Below are 24,497 nucleotides of genomic sequence, written 5' to 3' on the forward strand. Positions count from 1 at the left end.
TGATACCTTGAGCTCATCGTCTCAAACTTTGTTTAATTGGTGCAGGTTCCTCATTAAATCAGAACTTTTATCAATTACTGTTAGTTTTAGAGGTCATTTGGTAGGTGATGTTTTTCTCTGTGGTTTTGGTAATTTGAATGAGTTACTTTACTTTTAAAACAAAAGATAGAATGGAAAAGTTGTTTTAACCTCAAACCTATGTGGGCTTAATACAGAAGATTACAAAGTACTAATACAAAATATTACAAAATAGGTAGTACTTAAAAGTTATGCAGAGTTTGTATAAAATATAAAATATTCATTCAGTTAACACATAGTCATGAGTGATAAAGGCTAAAAGGATTATACAGTTACAAATCTAGTCACACACTATTACAGATGTCAACTCTAATACAAAGGCTACATTGAGCCAAATCTAATTGGTTTCTTCTAAAACATTACGAATTAAAACTAACTTAATGTTGAACACAGCTGTTGTTATTTTTTCCCACTTCTCTATACATTAATCCCTCCTAACTTTCTTTTGCTGATAACACCAGGTTTTGATAAGGTTTTATGATCTGGGGGGAATGTAAGCTTGCCTCTTCAACCTTCAAGGCAGCAAGTCAATGTGGCTCTGTGATATGGGGCAGAATTTTCTCATCAGCGTGCGGACCCCACCAATGCATAAAATGACGCACGGTGACGTCAGGCGAGCATCCCGACATCACTGTGCAACATCGTGATATCTCGGTGAGCAGGCGCGCGATGATCTCCAATGCGCGCCCGCCATTAATTAATGGACCAGTTAAGGCCCTTGAGCCACTAATTGACGGCAATTTTTTGGGTCCTGTGCAATCTTCAGATCGTTGCACAGGTGCAACAGGCAAGGCGGGTAGGCCACATTTTTATAAACCTCATCCACGGGCAGGATAAGAAGGGTGAGTGGGCTTGCGAGTGGCCTTTGGTAGACATTTAATGTTTAAACTTACTGCTACTTGCCTGTGTGAGCAGGAAAACTTCAAATCTCTTCACAGCTGCTTGCACAGGAATAACATCCTTCGGGTCAGGACTCTGGAGTAAACATCATTCTTGGGGCCTGCAGCTTTCAGGAAGTCTTCCCTTAGCTTAGGAATGGGAGTTGTGCTCTCCACTGGAGGCACCTCCTCTGAGGAGGAAGGGAGGGCTAGAAGGGGGAGGAGGCCAAGAGTTCATACTCAGCTTCCAGAAGAGCCTCCATTGGGAGGACAGGCACAGGCACAAGGGGCGCAGGGCCAACAAGAAGTGCAAGGCGGAAGGGGCCGCAGAAGACGCCAATATCCTGCTGCCAGGACTTACAGGCGGCGAAGCAGCTACCTAAATATGCCTGAGGCGCAGTGCCGATGGAGGCTCCGTCTCTCAAGGGAAACAGTGACCTCCAACTGTCAGATGATTGGCCCTGAGATCTACACGTGGGTGGGCACCCCATGCCAGTGGCGCTGAAGGTCACGTCTGCCCTCAACTTCTATGCTTCCAGATCTTTCCAGGGCTCGGTGGGTGATCCTTGCGGTGTCTCCCAGTCAGCTGTCCACACTTGTGTCAAGCAGGTGACAGACGCTCTGTTCAGGCGTGCATTGACTTTCATTCACTACCGCTGGGACGAGGCCTGACAGGCAGAGCGAGTCAGAGGCTTTGCAGCGATTGCTGGCTCCCCCCGCATCCAGGGTGCAATAGACTGTACACATGTGGCCATCAAGGCACCAGCAGGTGAGCCGGGTGCCTTCATCAACAGGAAGGGCTTCCAATCCATGAACGTGCAGATAGTGTGTGACCACAGGATGTTGATTTTACAAGTCTATGCAAAGTACCCAGGCAGCTCCCATGACGTTTACATCCTGAGGCAATCCCAGGTGCCGGGGCTCTTCAGTGCTCCAGCCCGGAGTGGTTGAATGCTACGCTCTCCACAATCTGGCGCTGGAAAGGGAGGACGCGTTGGAGGAAGAAGAAGTAGGCACAGATGCTCCGGCTGCACACGATGAGTCCAGTGGTGAGTCCGAGGATGAGCACGCACAGGAGAACGCTGAGGGTGTAGACGCTGACCTGGGTAACCCCCAGGGAGGCAGGGACACCCGGGAGGCTTTAATCCAATCAACCTTCAGCTAGCCCACCACAGATGGACCTCCAACACAAGCCAAGGCTGCAGACTCAATACTCGATGCCTGAGAGCAACATCTGCCTGGTTAGGAACATTAACTATGTGCCTTGTCAATAAAGCTCAATGACAAACAAGTCACACATAACATCATGGGTTCCTGTACACCTGCAGAAGTAACAAAACCTGAGCCTTGTTCACATTTGAAGCATTTAATGAATTTACAAAATAAAACAGAAAAGACACTTAATTTAAAGGTGTTCAGCATCACACAAATTATAATCAGCTAATAGTGGGGCAACATAAAACCACCAGTGAGAAATCCGTGGTGTGTCTAAGGTGCCTTAAGTTTACATTTTCGGGTGCTACGTCTAGATGCTCCCCCCTCGCTGGCACTGGCATCTGAGACAACCTGCTCACTCTGCTGTCCTGTTGGCCTTGATGACCTTGGTGGGTGTCCTCTGGCCCGTGGAGGCTTTGATGGCCCTGCCTGGGAGGGAGCGGCCAGTGGCATGGCTGGCATCTCCCCAGTCACCTCATTGGACCCCACGGTCACTGGCAGAGGGGCGGAGGAGCAGCTACCCTCAACCAGAGCGCCCTGAGAGGAGTCCGCAGAGACGACAGGCAGCTCGTGCGCCAACACGAGGTCGCTTCAGACCTCCCTGCTCACCATTGATGGATGGGCACCAAGCTGGGATACTTGCTGCCCAATCCATTTCCCACACTGGCACTGACCAGCTGAGGTCAATGCCGCTGTGAGGGCTTCCAGGTCAGAGCGCAACCCCAGGAAGCCCTGATTGTTCTACTGGAGGAGCCTCTCCACGAGAGTCGCCACTCTCTCCATGGGGGAAGCATTGTGCTCGGCCATGAGTGTTAATGCATTGCTGATGCGCCGCATGGACTCCTCCATCACGGGGACCATGGCACACATTGCCTCATGTATCTCCGCCAGATCCTCCCGCACACCCTGCTGGACTTCCAGCGTCTGCTGCCTCAGGGACAACTCCAGAGGCTCATCATCAACCACTGACTGAGCATGTTCCTGGTCCCCTGCAGTCCTCCGACTGCCGGCACCATGGGCACTCTCTGTCTCTGCCACACCTCAAGCGAGTGTGAAGTGCCTTCACCGTTGTGCCCCGGGACACTAGCCGACGATCTAATTCCCATCGAGGTGCTAGTATCTGCCCTGGTGCCTGCCTGGCAGAGATGGTGTGACGCTGGTGAGTGGATTTCCTCTGGGCCCTCGGGGGTGAGAGGTGGCCCCTCTGCCTCCTCCTCCCGGCCCTGCTCCGATGATGCTGAAAGGAAAAACAAGGACATTTGACTAGTTCAAGTCGAGACAATGTCAATGTGTATGCCTGGCCCCCGGATCAGTAAGCGCTCATTCTTCCATAATCAGTGGGAAACCCAAGTGGAAGCTTAAATCACTAAACATTCAACAGTGGCATGGTTGCAGGGACAAACATGGTGACCTCAGTGCACGGCACTCTTACCCTGGCACCCCAGCCTCACCGCCAACGGTTGACCTTGGCGCATGGTGCCTCTCTGGCTCCATCACCTCCTGCTTGTATCTGGTTATAATGGCCAACTGGGCCTGGCCTCCGCCAGTCCACATCCACTGAGAGTTATTGTGTGCAGTCTTCTGCTGAAAATGAGAGAAGAGCATTGATTAGTCCACCCTGTACCTGGATTCCCATCGCATCCCTGCCACCCTCACCTGCAGCTGCCGCACATTCACACCAAGAAGCCAGGGCTGATCCTGCTTGCCCACATGCTGTCTCCACCACATTTGCCACCCACACGGTTTCACCTTGCAAAGCAAGGACACACAAACACGTGGAACGCCAAGGCAGCGGATGGATGGGTGCCCCGCCACCTGGAGGTTCCTCTCCCAGCATGTCAGCATCCTGACTTTGACATGTTTCAGAGTTCCAGCACTGCGCCTAGCTGCAGAACCTTGAGGTAGCTCCCAAAAAAGTACAGTGGGTGTCCGTCTACCATATGCAGCAGGGTACAGAACCCAGCTCAGCACAACCCTCTGAGGATGAATTAGGCATGGACAGTATCTGCTGGCCCACCCAGCAAAGGACACATGCCGTGAATGATTCAATGCAGTAACTACATTCAGAGCTGATGGGTGGGCAGGGAGAGGGGTTGGTGGGGGGCCAGGGTGGGAAGTCTAACTGCTGTACTCACCCTTCCCGAGCGCAAGAGGTCGTTGAAACGCTTGCAGCACTGAACCCATGTGCGTCGCACCCCATCGTGTGAACTCACTATCTCCACGACCACCTCCCAGGCACGTTTCATCATGTGGGGGAGCCTCCTCCTCCCGTCCCTGGGAACGAGGATCTCACGCCATGCTGGCGCCTCCTCGAGGAGGGCAGCAAGGCACTCGTCTGAAAAGCGAGGGGCACGGTGCCCCATGGTGCCCTCCTGCCTGGCCTGCTCACCAGCAGCGCTCTGGGGAGCCCTTCTGCTGGCCATGGTTCACAGCCTTTGCAAGGCTGCAGGAGTGCTCTTTAAACAGGCCACCGCATCACCATTGAACCCGACGTCAATGCAGTCCCACCATTGCCCCCCGCCCCCACTCCCGCTGACCTTGGGAGCCGCATTTCACGCCAGGTGGGCCTTAATTGGCACCCACATAGGCCAATCGCGGAAGACGATTGGCTCTGCACCCGCTCCCGACCAGCCTGCCCAACAGGGAGAAAATTCTCCCCATGGATTTAAGTACAACAGGGGCCTCTTCATCAGTTGTTCAGTAATTAACTCACCGGTATGTTACCTCATTGTGTCTAAAATCCTGTGTCAAATGAGGCTAAGTAGAGTCACATGATATTAAACAAAAAGTGCTGGAAAAACTCAACAGGTCTGACAGCACCTGTGGAGAGAGAAACGTTAACGTTTCGAATCCATATGACTCTTCTTCAGAGCTAAAGGGAAGTAGAAATGTGGTGAAATATATACTGTTTAAAGGGGCTGGAATAGATGAAGTTGGATAGAAGGCCAGTGATAGGTGGAGGCAAAGCAGAGATTGCGAAAAGTATCATAAACAAAAGGTCAAAGGGTTGTTAATAGTGGTGATACTGGCTGAAGGAGGTGCTAATGGTGACATTAAGAGTGGAAAGCAGAATGTGATAATAGCCGGACCAGGGTAAGCACTCTGGAAAGAACAACATGAACAAGTGACACATGGCCCTAGTGGGGGTGGGGTGGGGGGAGGGGACAGTGGTGGGAAAAAAGATCAAAAAGGCTAAAAGCTGGGGATAAAACAATGAATAAAAATGGAAAATAAATTTAAGAAATATTAATAATGAAAGTAAGTGGGGAAAAAATAAATATGTAAATAAAAATTTAAAAATAACAACGAATGTTGAAAAAAGGGGGGATCAGAAAGGGGGTGGGGATGGAGGAGAGAGCTCATGGTCTGAAGTTGTTGAACTCAATGTTAAGTCCGGAAGGCTGTAAAGTGCCTAATCGGAAGATGAGGTGCTGTTCCTCTAGTTTGCGTTGAGCTTTACTGGAACATTGCAGCAGACCAAGGACGGACATGTGGGCATGAGAGCAGGGTGGAGTGTTGAATTGGCAAGCGACAGGGAGGTCTGGATAATGCTTGAGGACAGACCAAAGGTGTTCCACAAAGCAGTCACCCAGTCTGCGTTTGGTCTCTCCAATGTAGAGGAAACCGCATTGGGAGCAGTGAATGCAGTAGACTAAGTTGAGGGAAGTACAAATGAAGTGCTGCTTCACCTGAAAGGAGTGTTTAGGGCCTTGGATGGTGAGGAGGGGGGAAGTAAAGGAGCAGGTGTTGTACCTTATGCGATTGCATGGGAAGGTGCCATGAGAGGGAATTGAGATGTTGGGGGTGATGGAGGAGTGGACCAGGGTATCCCGGAGGGAATGATCCCTGCGGAATGCTGACAGGGGGGCTGAAGGGAAGATGTGTTTAGTGGTGGCATGATGCTGAAGTTGGTGGAAATGGCGGAGGATGATCCTTTGAATGCGGAGGCTGGTGGGGTGAAAATTAGGGACAAGGGAAACCCTATCATGGTTCTGGGAGGGAGAGGAAGGTGTGAGGGCAGAGGCGTGGGAGATAGGTCAGACATGGTTGAGGGCCCTGTCAACCACAGTGTGTGGGAAACCTCAGTTAAGGAAGAAGGAAGACATGTCAGAGGAACTGTTTTGGAAAGTGGCATCATCGGAACAGATGCAACAGAGGCGAAGGAACTGAGAGAATGGGATGGAGTCCTTACAGGAAGCGGGGCGTGAGGAGCTGTAGTCGAGGTAGCTGTGGGAGTCGGGAGGCTTGTAATGGATATTGGTGGACAGTCTATCACCAGAAATGGAGAAAGCGAGGCCGAGGAAGGGAAGGGAAGTGTCAGAGGTGGACCATGTGAAAGTGATGGAGGGGTGGAGATTGGAAGCAAAATTAATAATTTTTTCCGGGTCCAGACGAGAGCATGAAGCAGCACCGAAGTAATCATCGATGTACCGGAGAAAGAGTTGTGGGAGGGGGCCGGAGTAGGACTGGAACAAGGAATGTTTCGCATATCCCATAAAGAGACAGGCATAGCTGGGGCCCATGCAGGTACCAATAGCCACACCTTTTATTTGGAGGAAGTGAGACAAGTTTAAGGAGAAATTGTTCAACGGGAGAACAAGTTCAGCCAGACGGAGGAGAGTAGTGGTGGATGGGGATTGTTCAGGCCTCTGTTCAAGGAAGAAGTGGAGAGCTCTCAGACCATGGTGAGGTATGGAGATGTAGAGGGATTGGACATCCATGGTGCAGAGGAGGTGGTTAAGGCCAGGAAACTGGAAACTGTTGATATGATGTAAGGCATCAGAGGAGTTGCAGATGTAGGTGGGAAAAGACTGGACAAGGGGAGAGAGAATGGAGTCAAGATAGGAAGAAATGAGTTCCGTGGGGCAGGAACAGGCTAACACGATCGATCTACCGGCTTAGTCCTGTTTGTGGGTTTTTGGGGAGGAGGTAGAAGCGGGCTGTCCGTGGTTGGGAGACTACGAGGTTGGAAGCTGTGGAGGGAAGATCTCCAGAGGAGATGAGATCAGTGACAGTCCGATAACACGCCGGTAACTCCCCGATAACACGCCGGTAACTCCCCGATAACTCTTCAAATCTGATGATACAGGTGCAACTGCTCTGATTTTCCCACATTTTGTACACACATTTTCGTAAACTAAGGCCAGAATTTTTAGCTTGACGGGCGGGCACACACTGAGCGTGCTGACGTCAACATGAAGTCGCATAATAGTTCAGTAGTCGGGCGCCTGCCGACAATTAAAAGGCCTATTAAGGCCATTAAATTATCAATTGTCATTCATTTTTCACTTCACGGGCGGGATGAGGTTTCCAATAGCAAGTGCAAATAAAATGAAAAGTTTATTTTTTAATTAAAAACATGTCCCTGCTCATGTGACAGAGTCACTTGGGGGGGACCTGCTTTATTACAGTTTTCTGTTTATTAATTATTTCAATATCTTCTTCACGGAGCTGTCTCAGGGAGGTTATTCAGCGCTCTCTTGCACGCACGCGCAAAGTTCGCGCTAGGCCTGCTTTCCCTCCTTCCCCCTGCCCGCACAGGCAGCGCTCAGTGCTGCTGCTTGCGTATTATGCTGGGCGGGCCTTAATTGGCCTTCCAGCGTGAAATCGCGGAGCGGTGTCGATCGCAGGCGACAGTCGGCTTCCCAACTGCCCCCGCCAATCCCACACACCAAGGGCAAAATTCTGCCCTAAGTTTCTGGCTCGTGATGCGTAGCTTACTCCAATCTTTAAAAATCAGGAAATGAGTTTTTATTGTTGGTTTGAATTTGTCAACGTAGACATCAGAAACAGGATTTGAAATTGAGTCTGTGCACAATAGTAGCTGGTATTGCTTTAAAAAAAAGTCTTGCTTCCGTAATGGGAAAGTGTGTTCTAACCTCGCTCCAGCAATTGAATACGTAATCTAGGTTAACACCTCAGGCCAACATTGAGAGTGCTGTGGCCCTCTCTCAGGTGGGAGTATTCTGGCAGCATTCAGCCCTCAACCAAAACCTTCCAAACAGATTAATTTATCACTAAGATAAAAGCAAAATACTGCGGATGCTGGAAATCTGAAACAAAAACAAAAATAGCTGGAAAAACTCAACAGTGATGTTGGTCAAGCGATAAATGTTGACCCGGAATCCAGGGAGAATCCCTTGCTCCTTGTCAAGTAATGCCAGGGATCTTTTGGATCCAACCAAGAGGACAGACGTCTCATCCAAACGACACCACCTCTAACTGTGCGGCACTTAGCTGTCAGCCTCGAGCTTGTGCTCAGGACCTTGGAGCGACATCTGCAATGATCAATTTTCTCATCCTTGCTCCGTGTACTAGTGGGCTTGCCCTTCATCTTGGTTACTCAGTAATCACGTCACATTGCCTCTGCCTATTGCTCAAGGCATTGATCTAAAGTTAGCAAAGCCGTGTTAGTTTGAAGCCTTGCTTCCTTGAATATCTTTTGCACAAGATACTGGTTGAGAACCTTTCTGTCAGTAGCATTCTCTGCAACGTAACCTGTTTTCTGTCCCTGGTTAGGTACGCTGTCAGTTGGTCCATGAGCGCAACTTGAAACTGGATGCCTTCCAGCGGGTCAGTGGATTGCAGAACCAGATGTATGACTTTGAGGCTGCTTTGTCTCAAAGAGGAAGTGCTGCAGGTAAAGCAAATATATTGATATATTGTCTAATTTTATTTTCACTTATAGAATGTTGTATTTCCATGCTCTTTGCATTTATCAATAAGTTTCATATTTGCATGTCAGATACTTTTGCCTGTAAATTTATATGGCTAATGTCACTGTACCTGTGCTATCTGTATTGTAGGCATACTCCCCATACAAATAATTACATGCATAAATAAGTCACAGGCAGCATTGTAACACGGCATGCAACAACTACAACATGAAGTGCCATGGATTAATTAGATTCGGGCTTTCCCTATAGCCAGCTGTATTGGCTTCTCTACCTGCTCCACACCGTTACGTCTGAAGTCAAGGATCTGGCTTCTGTTTCTCATCTGCCTGCTGCCCTGTGATGGCATTATCTGAAAACACATCAGGTTCTGTAAACTGACAATGTCCAGCGCTACCTCAACCTCTCTACTGACTCTGATTTGCCATGCTGCTTGTCCATATTGAATGAGCAGAAATTTCCTCCAACTAAATATTGAAAAGGGAAAAAGAAAGACTTGAATTTATATAGTGCTTTTCACAACCACCAGATGCCCCGAAGCACTTTAGTCACTTTTGTAATGTAGGAAATAGTGCGGCCAACATGCATTCAGCAAACTCCCACCAACAGCAATATAATAATGACCAGATCATCTGTTTTTTTGTGATGTTAATTGAAGGATAAATATCAGTCAGGACATTGGGGTAATTCCACTAATTGTCTTTAAAATAGTGCTATGGAATCTTTGAGCAGGCAGATGGGACCTCAGTTTAACATCTCATCCAAAAGACAGTGCCATGCTCCCTGTTACTGTACTAGAGTGTAAGCATTGATTTTTGTGCTCAAATCCTGCAATGGGATTTGAACCTGGAGATTCACAGGTGAGAGTGTACCAACTGAGCCTCAACTGACGCTCGGGAAGAGTGAAGTTATTGCCTTCAATTCCCACCACAAACTCCGTTCCCCAGACACAGACACTCACGCCAAGTCCTGTTCGTTCATTACCCCTGTGCTCACTGAAATATGTTGGCTCCCAATCCAGCAACACCTCAATTTTAAAGTTCTCATTATTGTTTTAAATAATTCCATATAATTGCCGTCCCGATCTCTATCTATCGAGATGCCTTCCCTATCTCTGTAACCTCATCCTGTCCCACAAAAATACATACATATGACATAAGGACAGAAGTAGGCCATTCGGCCTCTTGAGCCGGCTCTGCCATTCAATAAGATCGTTGCTGATCTATTTGTGTTTCGAATTCACATTCCCAAATACCCTCAATAACCTTTGATTCCCTTGCCTAACAAGAATCTATCTACTTCTGCCTTAAAAATATTCAGTGACCCCGCCTCCACCGCCATCACACAACCCTCTGAGAGAAAAAAAAATTCTCCCAATCTCTGTCCTAAAAAAGCGACCCCTAATTTTGAAAAAGTGGCCCCTAGTTCTGGACTCAACCACAAGAGGAAACATCCTTTCCACATCCACCTTGTCAAGATCATTCAGGATCTTATATACTTCAATTAAATCATGCCTCACTCTTCTAAACTTCAGTGGAAACACACCCAGCCTGTCCAACCTTTCCTCATAAGACAACCTGCTCATTCCAGGTATCAACCTAGTAAACCTACTCTGAACTGCCTCCAACGCATTTACACACTTACTTAAATAAGGAGACCAAAACTGCACACAGTAGTTGGGATGTGGTCTCACCAATGCCCTGTATAACTGAAGCATAACATCCTTACTTTTACATTCAATTCCTCTCTTAATAAAGGATAGCATTCCATTTGCCTTCTTGATTACATGCTTTACCTGCATACTAACTTTTTGTGACTCATGCATGAGAACAACTTTGCACCTCGGAATTCTGCAGCCGTTCTCTATTTAAGTAATACTCTGCTCTTTTATTCTTCCTGTCAAAGTGAACAACTTCACATTTTCCCACATTATACTCTATCTGCCAGATTTTTGCCCCCTCACTCACCTCATCTATATCCGTCTGCAAGAAATGCCACAGCTTCTCCAAACTATCTACATAACTGAAGTTCCTCATCCCCACAACCACTCCTGTGAATCTTTAGAGAGGGTGCAGAATGTCAAATAACTGATCTAACTAATCTTTTGACCCACTGAATACTTCTGTTCATCAGTGTTGTTCTGATTGATTGAGATTTGTGATATATCCAACCGTTGGTAGTTTATCTCTTCTGTAAAATTTAGATTATTATATACTTTATCTTGTGGAAGTCTGCATTTAGAGGACATAACATATACAAAAAGGTGCAACTTGTAGACCATAGTTTACAGTTTGTAAGAATTAATGTTTCCAGGCTGTGCAGGGAGGGTTGTACAGCTGCAGAGGTAGGTTGAGAATGCTTGTATCATTATCTTATTCAGGAAGCTGAGGTAGGAGTGTCTGCCCTGCATTTAACTGTGGGTAGCACAAAGGTGTCTTAGTAAGATTTAAGTCAATAGGAATCGGGAAGAAAACTCTTCACTGCCTGGAGTCATAACTAGCACAGAGAAAAATGGTTGTAGCTGTTGGAGGACAATCATCTCAAACTCAGGACCCACTGTAGGAGTTCCTCGGGGCAGTGTCCTAGGCCCAACCATCTTCAGCTGCTTCATCAATGACCTTCCCTCCACCACAAAATAAGAAGTGGGAATGTTCGCTGATGTTTGCTCTGTTTAGTTCCAGCCACACCTTCTCGGACAATGATGCAGTCTGTGCCTATATGAAGCAAGACCTGGACAATATTCAGGCTTGGGTTGAGAGGTTGCAAGTAATATTAAGGATGCACAAGTGCCAGGCAATGACTATCTCCAACAAGAGAAGTTTTGACAAAGTCCCCTTGACATTCAGAAGAGCTGAGGCAGTGGCAGAGTCCAATCATGTTACACAGACCGAAATAGGCAGGTCTTAGTGACGGCATGGATATGTGGTTGAAAGCCCATCCTTGTGACAAGGGAGCAGAGTTTTTGACAGGATTGAAGACAATATGGCTTCAGTCTGCCCGATATTTAGTCGGAGGAAACTTCTGTTCGTCCAGCACTGGATTTTGGATTAGCAGTCTGATCATTTAGAGACAGTGGAGAAGTCGAGAGGTGGTGGTGAGGTAGAACTGGGTGTCGTCTGCGTACATGGGAAAAACTAATATCGTGATTTTGGATGGTGTTGCCGGGGGGCAGTATGTAGAGAAATCAGAGGGGCCAAGGATAAATCCTTGGGGTATACCAGAGGTAACAGTGGGAATGGGAAGAGAAGCTGGAAAGGGGGTGGTGCAGTGGTATTGTCACTGGACTGGTAATCCAGAGACCCAGGGTAATGCTCAGGGGTCCTGGGTTTGAATCCCACCACGGCAGATGGTGGAATTTGAATTCAATAAAAAATCTGGAATTAAAAGTCTAAAAGCCCATCTGGTTCACTAATGTCGTTTAGGGAACAAATCTGCCATCCTCGCCTGGCCTGGTCTACATGTGACTCCAGATCTTCAGTAACGTGGTGGATTCTTAAATGGCCTCTGAAATGGCCTAGCAAGCCACTCAGTTGTATCAAACTGCTAAAAAGTCAATAAGAAGGAATGAAACCGGACAGACCACCCGCATCAACCTAGGCACCGGAAACAACAATGGCAATTTCAGCCCTGTCGACCCTGCAAAGTCCTCCTTACTAACACCTGGGGGCTAGTGCCAAAATTGGCAGAAGTATGTCACAGACTAGTCAAGCAACAGCCTGACATAGTCATCCTCACGGAATCATACCTTACAGATCATGTCCCAGACACCACCATCACCATCCCAGAGGTGGTGGCACATTGGTATACAGTCGGGAGGGAGTTGCCCTTGGAGTCCTCAATATCGACTCTGGCCTCCCATGAATTCTCATGGCATCAGGTCAAACATGGGCAAGGAAACCTCCTGCTGATTACCACGTACCACAACCTCCATACCCCCCGGCTCCTCAGCTAATGAATCAGTGCTGCTCCATGTTGAACACCACTTGGAGGAACCACTGAGGGTGGCAAGGGCACAGAATGTACTCTGGGTGGCAGAGTTCACTGTCCATCACTAAGAGTGGCTCAGCAGCACTGGCTGAGCTGGCTGAGTCCTTAAGGACATAGCTACTGGACTGGGTCCTTGGCAGGTGGTGAGGTAACCAACAAGAGGGAAAAACATACCTGACCTCATCCTCACCAACCTGCCTGCCGGAGATGCATCTGTCCATGACAGTATCGGTAGGAGTGACCACCGCAAAATCATTGTAGAGACAAAGTCCCGCCTTCACACTGAGGATACCCTCCATTGTGTTGTGTGGCACTACCACTGTGCTAAATGCGAAAGATTTCAAACAGATCCAGCAACTCAATACTGGGCATCCACGAGGCGCTGTGCGGCATCAGCAGCAGCGGAATTGTACTCAATCTCATGGCCTGGCATATCCCCCACTCTACCATTACCACCAGGCCAGGGGATCAACCCTGGTTCAATGAAGAGTGCAGGAGGGCATGCCAGGAGCAGCACTAGGCATACCTAAAAATGAGGTGTCATTTGAAGCTACAACACAAGACTACTTGCATGCCAAACAGGATAAGCAGCAAGTGATTGACAAAGCTAACCAACGAATCAGATCTAAGCTCTGCAGTCCTGCCACATCCAGTCGTGAATGATGGTGGACAATTAAACAACTCACTGGAGGAGGAGGATCCACAAATATTCCCATCCTCAATGATGCAAGAGCTCAGCACATCAGTGCAAAAGGTAATGCTGAAGCATTCACAACAGTCTTCAGCCAGAAGTGCCGAGCGGATGATCCATCTCGGCCTCCTCCGGAGGTCCCCAGCATAACAAACGCTAGTCTTCAACCAATTCAATTCACTCCACGTGATATCAAGAAATGGCTGAAGGCACTAAATACTCCAAAGGCAATAGTACTGAAGACTTGTGCTCCAGAACTTGCCACACCCCTAGCCAAGCTGTTCCAGTACGATGGCTGCTGGTGGTGGAGGACGAGGCTCAGGAGATCAGCTGAGAGTCATGGCCAAGTCCAAGAATCACACCAACCACAATCAGCCCAGCAAGTTGCACAGACAGGGATCAAAAAGCCCAACTCTTATTGATTTGAACCCCTGAAAGGAGTTGATCCCAAGTTCCTGAGGAACATGTGGTTTGCCAGGAATCACAACAAAAAAAGAGCAGGGAAGGTTGAACGCAAAAAATAAAATGGCAATCACTAAGAAAAGGACCAATAGTCTTCACGATTTAACATCTTCTATCCTTGATGATGGCAGCTATGTGATATATTGTATTCCAAATTGTTTATTTTGAATAAAACCCAAGTTAGGACTACAAAAGAAATCACTGGCATCTACCTGGCAATGTGCAAAATTGCCCAGGTATGTCCTGTACACAAAAAGCAGGACAAATCCACCCCAGCCAATTATCACCCCATCAATCTACTCTCGATCATAAGTAAAGTGATGTCATCAACAGTGCTATCAGGTAGTACTTGCTTAGCAATAACCTGCTCACTAACGCTCAGTTTGGGTTCCGCCAGAGTCACTTATCTTGTGACCTCATTATGGCCTTGATTCAAACATGGAGGAAAGAGCTAAACTCCAGAGGTGAGGTGAGAGTGACTGCCCTTGACATCAAGCCAGCATTTGACCGAGTGTGGCATCAAGGAGCCCTGGCAAAACTGGAGTCAGTGGGAATCAGAGGGAAAACTCTCCACTGGTTGGAGATGACAGGGGAGAGGAGATTTTGAAGATGGCTCACAGTAGAGAAAAGGATCTGAAAGTTATCTTTACTAACAAAAGAAAAACAAACTCCCTGAGAGGGAGGTAGAGGCGGGTTCAAAATAGAGTTGGATGGCTTTCCGAAAAGAAAGTATGTGCAAGGTTACATGGATAAGGCAGGGGAGTGGGACTAGGTAGAATGCTGTGTCAGAGAGCCAGTGCAGACTCGATTGGCCAAATGGCCTCCTGCACTGTAAAGATTCTGTGATTTATATTCTAGGAAAATGCAGGATAGTGGGCAGTTTTTGCAGAGGAGGGCAGGACGCGATATTGTGTCCAGGAAGATGTGGCCATGAATGACTGAACTAATTATGATTATTTGCTGTTGCTGAGAGTTTTGCATCCCAGCTATCTCATTGTGGTGGGTTAAGCTAAAGTTCCCAATGAGGAGAAAGAAGAAAATGAGAAGGGAAACCATCTCAGGCTGCTCTCATCCACATCTAAATCCTGACCGGCCCTATCTCAGGGAGGAGAACAGCTATTAACACATTCTGCTATCTTACCTCTATGCCACTATTACCACCTTCTTTAGTCTTTCACACACCATTAACACTCCCTTTGTCTTGTGTCCATGACATCTTTGTCAATCTCTCCTGAGCTCCCACCTATCCCTGACCTTCTATCTTGCTCCACCTGCTCCACCATCGCCCCCTACCAAACAGGACAAAATCCATCACATTTCTACCTCTCTTTAGCTCTGAAGAAGTCATACAGACTTGAAACGTTAACTCTGTTTCACTCTCCACAGATACTGCCAGATCTGCTGAGTTTTTCCAGCATTTTTTGTTTTTACTTCAGATTTCCAGCATCTGCAGTATTTTACTTTTATATTATATTAGAGGAGAACAGCTATGCTATTCCTTCGGGCAAGAGAGGTTTAAACAGCGAGACTTCGGGAGAGAGAGGTCAAAACAACAAGACTTCGGGAGAGAGAGTTTAAAACAGTGAGACTTTGGGACACAGAGGTTAAAACAGCGAGACTTCAGGAGAGAGAGGTTAAAACAGTGAGTCTTCAGGATAGAGAGGTTAAAACAGTGAGATTTTGGGAGCAAGAGGTTAAAACAGTGAGACTTTGGGACAGAGAGGTTAAAACAGCGAGAAGTCAGGAGAGAGAGGTTAAAATAGTGACATTTCAGGATAGAGAGGTTAAAACAGCGAGACTTCAGGAGAAAGAGGTTAAAACAGCAAGACTTCAGTAGAAAGAGGTTAAAACAGCGAGACTTCAGGAGAAAGAGGTTAAAACAGCGAGACTGCAGGAGAAAGAGGTTAAAACAGCGAGACTTTGGGAGTGACAGTTTGGGAGATAAAACAGCGAGAGTTCGGGAGATAAAACAGCGAGAGTTCGGGAGATAAAACAGCGAGAGTTCGGGAGATAAAACAGCGAGAGTTCAGGAGATATAGCAGCGAGAGTTCAGGAGATATAGCAGCGAGAGTTCGGGAGATAAAACAGCGAGAGTTCGGGAGATAAAACAGCGAGAGTTCAGGAGATAAAACAGTGAGAGTTCAGGAGATATAGCAGCGAGAGTTCGGGAGATAAAACAGCGAGAATTTGGGAGATAAAACAGTGAGAGTTAAGGAGATAAAACAGCAAAAGTTCAGGAGATAAAACAGCGAGAGTTTAGGAGATAAAACAGCGAGAGTTTAGGAGATAAAACAGCGAGAGTTCGGGAGATAAAACAGCAAGAGTTCAGGAGATAAAACAGCGAGATTTCAGGAGATAAAACAGCGAGAGTTCAGGAGATAAAACAGCGAGAGTTCGGGAGATAAAACAGCGAGAGCTCGGGAGATAAAACAGCGAGAGTTCGGGAGATAAAACAGCGAGAGTTCAGGAGATAAAACAGCGAGAGTTCGGGAGATAAAACAGCGAGAATTTGGGAGATAAAACAGTGAGAGTTAAGGAGATAAAACAGCAAAAGTTCAGGAGATAAAACAGCGAGAGTTTAGGAGATAAAACAGCAAGAGTTTAGGAGATAAAACAGCGAGAGTTTAGGAGATAAAACAGCGAAAGTTTAGGAGATAAAACAGCGAGAGTTTAGGAGATAAAACAGCTATCGTTCGGGAGATGAAACAGCAGGAGCTTGGAAAATAAAACAGCGGGAGTTTGGAAAATAAAACAGCGGGAGTGGAGAGACAGTCAGGAGATTGAAAACAGCGCGAGTACAGAAACGTAAATTTCCAACAAGCAGAGGGAGAAAGTAAGAATTTATAGGCACAGGGGAGGGAGCTGATTTGTGAGTAAGGGCAAAGAATTTCCACTTTCTATTAATCGCAAGTTTATAGTTTAATAGTACAAGAGTAAGGTTAAAGTAAGTTAAAGTAAGTAAAAATAACTAAAGTTTGAGTAAAATGGCGATTTAAAAGTTTAATGTTAAGGCATGGCAGGACAGCTCAGTCAAGCAGAATGCTTGTCCTGTGGCATGTGGGGAGTTCTCACGACCCCAGACGAGCCCGTGTGCAGGAAGTGTCACCAGCTGCATAAGCTTGAGCTCCACGTTTCAGAGCTTGATCAGTGGCTGGAGTCACTGAGGTGCATCTGTGAGGCAGAGAACTACTTGGATAACACATTCAGAGAGGTAGTCACACCGCAAATTAGGGGCAAGCAGGCAGCTAGGGAATGGGTGACCACCAGGCAGTCCAAGAGAAACAGGCAGGTAGTGCAGGAGTCCCCAGTGGTCCTGCCCACTAAATGGTTTTCCATTCTGGATATCATTGAGGACGATGGATCCTTGGAGGAGTACAGCAAGAGCTAAGCCCGTGGCACCATGGATGACCCAGCTGTACAGGAGGGGAGGAAGAAGAGCGGAAGGGCAATACTGATAGGGGATCCTTTAGTTAGGGGAGCAGACAGGTGTTTCTGTGGCTGTCAACGTAACTCCAGGATGGTTTGTTGCCTCCCTGGTGTTAGGGTCCAGGATGTCACAGAACAGCTCCAGGACATTCTTGTGGGGGAGGGTGAACAGCCAGAGGTTGTGGTCCAATTAGTACTAATGACAGGTGAGAAGGGGGATGTGGTCCTGCAATTGGAATTTATGGAGCTAGATAGAAAATTAGCAAGCAGGGCCTCTAATGTAGTAATCTCCGGATTACTCCCAGTGCCACGTGCGAGTGAGTACAGAACTAAGAAGATAAGACAGATGAATGTGTGGCTAGAAAGATGGTGCAAGAGGGAGGGCTTTAGATTCCTGGAACACTGGGACTGGATCTGGGGGAGATGGTACCTATACAAGCCGGACGGGTTGTACCTGAACAGAGCTGGGACTCAGTGCCTTGTGGGTCATTTTGCTAATGCTGTTGGGAGGGCAGGGGTGTGGGAACCAGGAGAGAATATTGGAAAGTAATACCAGGGTGCACAGAATGTTGGGAGTGGCAGATAGCACTAAAATAGAGAATAGTAAGGAATAAGGGACCAAATAATGACGTCTAAATAAGGGTTACGCTGTATGTGAACGGATGGAGTATAATTAATAAAATAGTGGAGTTACAGACACAGATTGCCTTGTGGGATTATGATGTTGTGGTGATAATGGAGACCTGGCTTAAGGAAGGGCAGATCTGAGTGTTAAATATTCCTGGTTACAAGGTGTTCAGAAAAGATAGGAAAGGGAAAAACGGAGGAGGGGTGGCTTTTTTGTTTAAGGAGAATATTGCAATGCTGGAGAAAGAGGATGTGTCAGAGGATTCAAGGACAGAATTAATTTGGCTATAGCTAAGGAATAATAAGGGTGCAATTACATTGCTCGGTGTAATGTATAGACCACTAGCTAGTGGGAAGGATATAGAGTAACAAGTCTGCAAGGAAATTACAGAGAGGCGTAAACATTGTAGAGTAGTTATAATGGGCGACTTTAATTACCTGTATATAGACTGGGATGGTGGCAGTGTAAGGGGCAGTGAGGGACAAGCGTTCCTAGATTGTGTTCAGGAGAATTCCCTACAGCAGTATGTGTCCAGTCCAACAAGAAAGGAGGCACTGCTAGATCGGTTCTTGGGAATGAGGTGGGCCAAGTAGATCAAGTGACAGTGGGGGATCATTTAGGAGACAGTGATCATTGTATCATAAGGTTTAGGATGACAGTGGAAAATTACATTGATCAATCCAGAGTAAGAATAATCAACTGGCAGAGAGCGGACTTCAATGGGGCAAGAACAGAGCTGGGCCAGATAGACTGGAACCAAAGGTTGACGGGAAAAACAGTAGCTGAACAATGGGCTACCTTCAAAGGGGAGATAGTTTGGGCGCAGTCAAGGTATGTTGCCTCAAAAAGGAAGGGTAGGACAAACAAATCCAGAGCTCCCTGGATGACAAAGGGGAAAAAAATTAAGTTAAAGAAGAAAAAGTGTACTTACGACAGGTGTCAGGTAGCAAATATTATTGAGAACCACGCTAAATACAGAAGGTTCAGAAGGGATGTGAAAAAGCAAATATGAGAAGCAAAGAGGGATTATGAAAAAAAGACTGGCAGCTAACAGAAAAGGAAATCCCAAAGTATTCTATAAGCACGTCAATAGTAAAAGGGTGGTAAAAGGAGGAATCGGGCCTATTAGGGACCAAAAAGGAGATTTACACGTAGAGGCAAGAGGCATGGCTGAGGTGTTAAATGAATACTTTGCATCTGTCTTTACCTACGAGGCAGATGCTGCCCAGGCAATGGTGACAGACACAAAAACTCAGTCAGTAGAAGGGGTTAAAATTGATAAGGAGGAGATATTGGATAAGCTGTCGGGACTTGAAGTTGATAAGGCACTGGAACTAGATGAGATACATCCAAGAATATTGAAGGAACTGAGAGTGGAAATTGCAGAGGCACTGGCAATAATCTTTCAATGTTCCCTGGATTTGGGGGAGGTGCCGGAGGACTGGAGAATTGCAAAGTCAGACAAGGTTGTAAAGACGTGCCCTGCAATTACAGACCAGTCAGTTTAACTTCGGTGGTAGGGAAACTTCTAGAAACAATTATTTGGGATAGACTTAATAGTCACAAGGAAAAATGTGGATTTATTTGGAAGAGTCAGCATGGATTTGTTAAAGAAAAATTGTGTCTAACTAATTTGCTGGAGTTTTTGGAAGAGGTAACAGAGATGGTTGATGAGGGCAAGGTCGTTGATGTGGTGTATATGGACTTCCAAAAGATGTCCGATACAGTGCCACACAACAGACTTGTGAGGAAAGTTATTGCTCATGGAATAAAAGGGACAGTAGCAACATGGATACAAAATTGGCTGAGGGATAGGAAACAGAGAGTAATGGTTAATGGGTATTTTTCGGGCTGGAAGAAGGTTTGTAGTAGAGTTCCCCAGGGGTTGATATTGGGGCCTTTGCTTTACCCGATATATATAAATGATCTAGATCTTGGTGTACAGGGGACAATTTCAAAGTTTACAGACGACACAAAACTTGTATTGTAAACTGTGAGGAGGACAGTGTAGAACTTCAAAAGGACATTGACACATTGGTGGAGTGGGCAGATAGGTGGCAGAGGAAGTTCAATGTGGAGAAGTGTGAGGTGATACACTTTGGTACAAAGAACATGGAGAGACAGTATAAAATAAAGGATATTATTCTAAAGGGTGTGCAGGAGCAGAGAGACCTGGTGTATATGTACATAAGTCATGAAAGGTGGCAGGACAGGTAGAGAGAGCTGTTTCTAAACTATACAGTATCCTAGACTTCATTAATAGGGGCATTGAACACAAGAGCAGGGAGGTTATGATGGACTTATTTAAGATACTGGTTATACCTAAGCTGGAGTATTGTGTACAATACTGGGCGCCAGACTATAGGAAGGATGTGAATGCATTGGAGAGAGTGTAGAAGAGGTTTACGAGAATGGTTCCAGGGATGAGACACATCAGTTACGAGGAAAGATTGGAGAAGTTGGGACTGTTTTCCTTGGAGAGGAGAAGACTAGGAGGAGAAAACTTAATTTTAGGGAATGAAGCCGGGCAAGTGGGTAGAGGTATCAGTGGGGGAGCATTTTGCAGATAGTGATCATAACTCCGTTAGATTCAAGGTTGTTATGGAAAAGGACAAGGATGGCCCAGAAATCAGAGTTCTAAATTGGGGGAAGGCCGATTTTAATAAAATCAGATATGATTTGGCCAGAGCGGACTGGGAGCAGCGACTTTTAGGTAAATCTGCGTCAGAGCAGTGGGACTCATTCAAGATGGAAATAGGGAGAGTACAGGGCCAACATATTCCAGTAAAGACAAAGGGTGGGACCAACAAATCCAGGGAACCCTGGCTGTCGAAGGATACACAGGATTGGATAAAGAGAAGGGAGACTTATGGCAGATACCGGGGGCTCAAAACAGCAGAAGCCCTAGAGGAGTATAGAATGTGTAGGGGGAAACTTAAAAAGGAAATTAGGAGAGCAAAAAGGGGGCATGAAAAAACATTGGTAAAATAAAGGAAATTCCAAAGTTATTTTACAAGTACATTAAGAGTAAAAGGATAACTAGGGAAAGAGTAGGGCCCATTAAGGACCATAGTGGTAATTTGTGTGTGGAGCCGAAAGACATAGTTGGGTTCTAAATGAGTACTTTGTGTCGGTGTTCACAAGAGAGAGGGATGACGTGGGGGCAGAAGGACTGTGATATAATTAAAGAAATTAGCATAGAAAGGGAGGAGGTTCTAAGTGGTCTAGCAGGCTTAAAAGTAGATAAATCTCTAGGCCCAGATGAAATGTATCCCAGGCTGTTGAGTGAGGCAAGGGAGGAGATAGCAGGGGTGCAGGCAATAATTTTCAATATTTCTCTGGCCACAGGAGAGGTGCCAGAGGACTGGAGGACAGCCAATGTGGTACCGTTATTCAAAAAGGGAGGAAGGGATAAACCAAGGAACTACAGGCCAGTCAGTCTAACCTCAGTGGTGGGGAAATTATTGGAAGCAATTCTGAGGGACAGAATTAATCTACACTTGGAGAGGCAGGGATTAATCAAGGACAGTCAGCATGGTTTTGTTAAGGGGAAGTCATGTCTGACCAATTTGATTGAATTTTTCGAAGAGGTGACCAGGTGTGTAGATGAGGACAATGCATTTGACGTAGTCTGCTTGGACTTCAGCAAGGCTTTTGATAAGGTCCCGCATGGGAGACTGATAACGAAGATAAGAGCCCATGGGATCCAAGGCAATTTGGCAAATTGGATCCAGAATTGGCTGAGTGGCAGGAAGCAGAGGATGATGGTCGAGGGGTGTTTTTGTGACTGGATGCCTGTGTCCAGTGGGGTTCCACAGGGACTGGTGTTGGGTCCCTTGCTGTTTGTGGTATATATAAATGATTTAGACTTGAATGTAGGAGGGTTGATCAGTAAGTTCGCGGATAACATGAAAATTGGTGGAGTGGTAAATAGTGAGGAGGATAGCCTTAGAGGATATCTCTAAGGTGGCTCCCCTTATATAGGATATAAGGGAGGATATAAACGGGCTGATCAGATGGGCTGATCAGTGGCAAATGGAATTTAATCCGGATAAGTGTGAGGTGATGCACTTGGGCAGGACAAACAAGGCATGGTAATACATGATGAATGGTAGGACCCTGGGAAGTACTGAGGATCAGAGGGACCTTGGTGTGCATGTCCACCGGTCCCTTAAGGTAGCGGGGCAGGTAGATAAAGTGGTTAAGAAGGCATATGGGATACTTGCCTTTATTAGCTGAGACATAGAATATAAGAGCAGGGAGGTTATGCTGGAACTGTATAAAACGCTGGTTAGGCCACAGCTAGAGTATTGCATGCAGTTCTGGAATCTGCATTATAGGAAGGATGTGATTGCACAGAGAGACTGCAGAGGAGATTTACCAGGATGTTGCCTGGGCTGGAGAGTTTTAGTTATGAGGAGAGATTGGATAGACTGTGGTTATTTTCCCTGGAGCAGAGGAGATTGAAGGGGGACACAATTGAGGTGTATAAAATTATGAGGGGCATAGATGGGGTAGACAGGAAGGAACTGTTCCTCTTGGTGGCAGGATCAATAACCAGGGGGCATAGATTTAAGGTAAGGGGTAGGAGGTTTAGAGGGGATATGAGGAAGAGTTTTTTCACCCAGACAGTGGTGGGAATCTGGAACTCACTGCCTGAAAGAGTGGTAGAGGCAGAAACCCTCATAACATTTCAGAAGTATTTGGATGTGCACTTGTGATGCCATGGCATACAAGGGCCTAGTGCTGGAAAATGGGATTAGAATAGTTAGGTTCTTGTTTGACCGTCGCAGACTCAATGGGCTGAAGGGCCTTTTTCCGTGCTGTAGACCTCTATGACTCTATGAGGCTTGATAGAAGTTTTCAAAATCATGAGGGGCCTGGACAGAGTAGATGGGGAGAAACTGTTTGCTCGTAAACGGATCGAGAACCAGAGGGCACAGTTTTAAAGTGTCTTGCAAAAGAAGCAAATGTGAGGTGAGAAAAAACTTTTTCACACGAGTATTTAGGGTTTGGAATGCACTGCCTGGAATTGTGGTGGAGGCAGATTCAATTGAGGCATTCAAGTGGGTATTGGATGATTATATAAATAGAAACAACGTGCAGGGTTACAGGGAAAATACAGGAGATTGGCACTAAGTTAAAATGCTCAGAGAGCTGGTGCAACCATAACAATTCTGTGATTCTCCCTCGGTTAACTGCCTTTCATTTCTTAACTGGACAGGAAATCAATGGCTTGACCTCTGCCTCTCTCCCAGAACCTTGAGGCTGGATATTAGCCAGAACATGGGTAGTTAATTTGCTGCCCCTGGGTGGGGGAGCAGGAGTCCCTAGGAAACTCCCACCTGCTAAACACTCAGAAAAGGTGCCATATCCTAATGAAATGGGTAAGACTGGCTCAAAATTACGTGATCACCCTGAATGCTCTGTCTCAGTTTTCTAATTCATTCTCTGGATATGGCGTCACTACCATTTATTGCCCATCTCTGGTTACCCAGGATTAATGCAACTAAATGGGTATTTGGTAACTTCAGAGGGCAGTTAAAAGTCAACTATATTGATGGGACACTGGAATCTTATATACCTCAAACCAAATAGAAATGGCAGACTTTTACGACGTTAGAACTGCTTTTATTTTCACTTGCACCGTGGTACAAGTTTTCTTATTGCCAGAATTTAATTTTTCATTGAATTCAAATCCTCAAACTGACACAGTGGGATTTGAACTCTAGCGTATTGCTTCAGGCCTCTACATTACTCAGCTGGTAACACAGCCACTACACTACCACATCAATTGACCTCTTTGCAAAGCTCAAAAACCATTACTTTTGCTTTTCTTTATTTCCTTTTTGGATCTCAATGAAATCAATATATAAACCATTGGGTAAATGACTTAAAACGTGCAAGTGGATTTAAAAACCTGAGAACAATAGCTGGTGCAACTTAGCCAATCATGGAAGCAGAAATTTGCCAAGCTCATGTTCCTCCTCCCAAAATAATGAGGAACATGAATACACAGCACAACTTCATCACTTGGATTTCTAATATTTTATTTTTTTCTTTTGAAAAACCTATACAGATACCTTGAAGAAATCATCTCTGTGTCGCAGTGCAAGCAGCTTCAGAAGTGTGTTACCAGGTATCGACATTTGTAAATAAATCTTTGCCTGAAATCTTTTAGTCAAGTATATTCCCCATTAAGTGGTGATGTATACTTTATCTGTTTTGCTATCCATTTGGTAACCTGCTTTCCTCTCCCCCTCCTGCACCAGAGCTGACATGAAGATGAATGTTCATTTTTTCTTGGTTGATGAGCAGATTTTTTTCTGACTACAATAACAACTTGTATCTATAAAGCGCCTTTAATGTAGTAAAACATCCCAAGGCACTTCACAGAAGTTGAACCAAACACAACTTTGCACTTGTTCAGAGGTAGGTTTGAAGTCATAAAGTCACAC

At 46.1% G+C, this 24,497-nt stretch overlaps 2 protein-coding genes across 2 annotated transcripts in view; both read left to right on the forward strand.

The window, feature by feature from the left end:
* Positions 1-24,497, forward strand: part of ccdc162 (coiled-coil domain containing 162) — a 271,702-nt gene that overhangs the window by 235,593 nt on the left and 11,612 nt on the right. Inside the window, exons 46-47 of the mRNA XM_078542866.1 lie at positions 8,691-8,811; positions 24,119-24,178. Of these exons, the coding sequence (XP_078398992.1) occupies positions 8,691-8,811; positions 24,119-24,178 (181 nt within the window). The remainder of the gene's footprint in view (positions 1-8,690; positions 8,812-24,118; positions 24,179-24,497) is intronic.
* On the forward strand, positions 13,863-14,159 carry LOC144680369 (large ribosomal subunit protein eL29-like). Its single transcript, XM_078541337.1, is given in 2 exon segments — positions 13,863-13,914; positions 13,917-14,159. Coding segments are annotated over 2 exon segments (183 nt in total). The 3' UTR covers positions 14,048-14,159.

The sequence above is a fragment of the Cetorhinus maximus genome, chromosome 5 (genome assembly GCF_964194155.1).
Source record: "Cetorhinus maximus chromosome 5, sCetMax3.hap1.1, whole genome shotgun sequence".
NCBI classification, from domain to species: Eukaryota; Metazoa; Chordata; class Chondrichthyes; order Lamniformes; family Cetorhinidae; genus Cetorhinus; species Cetorhinus maximus.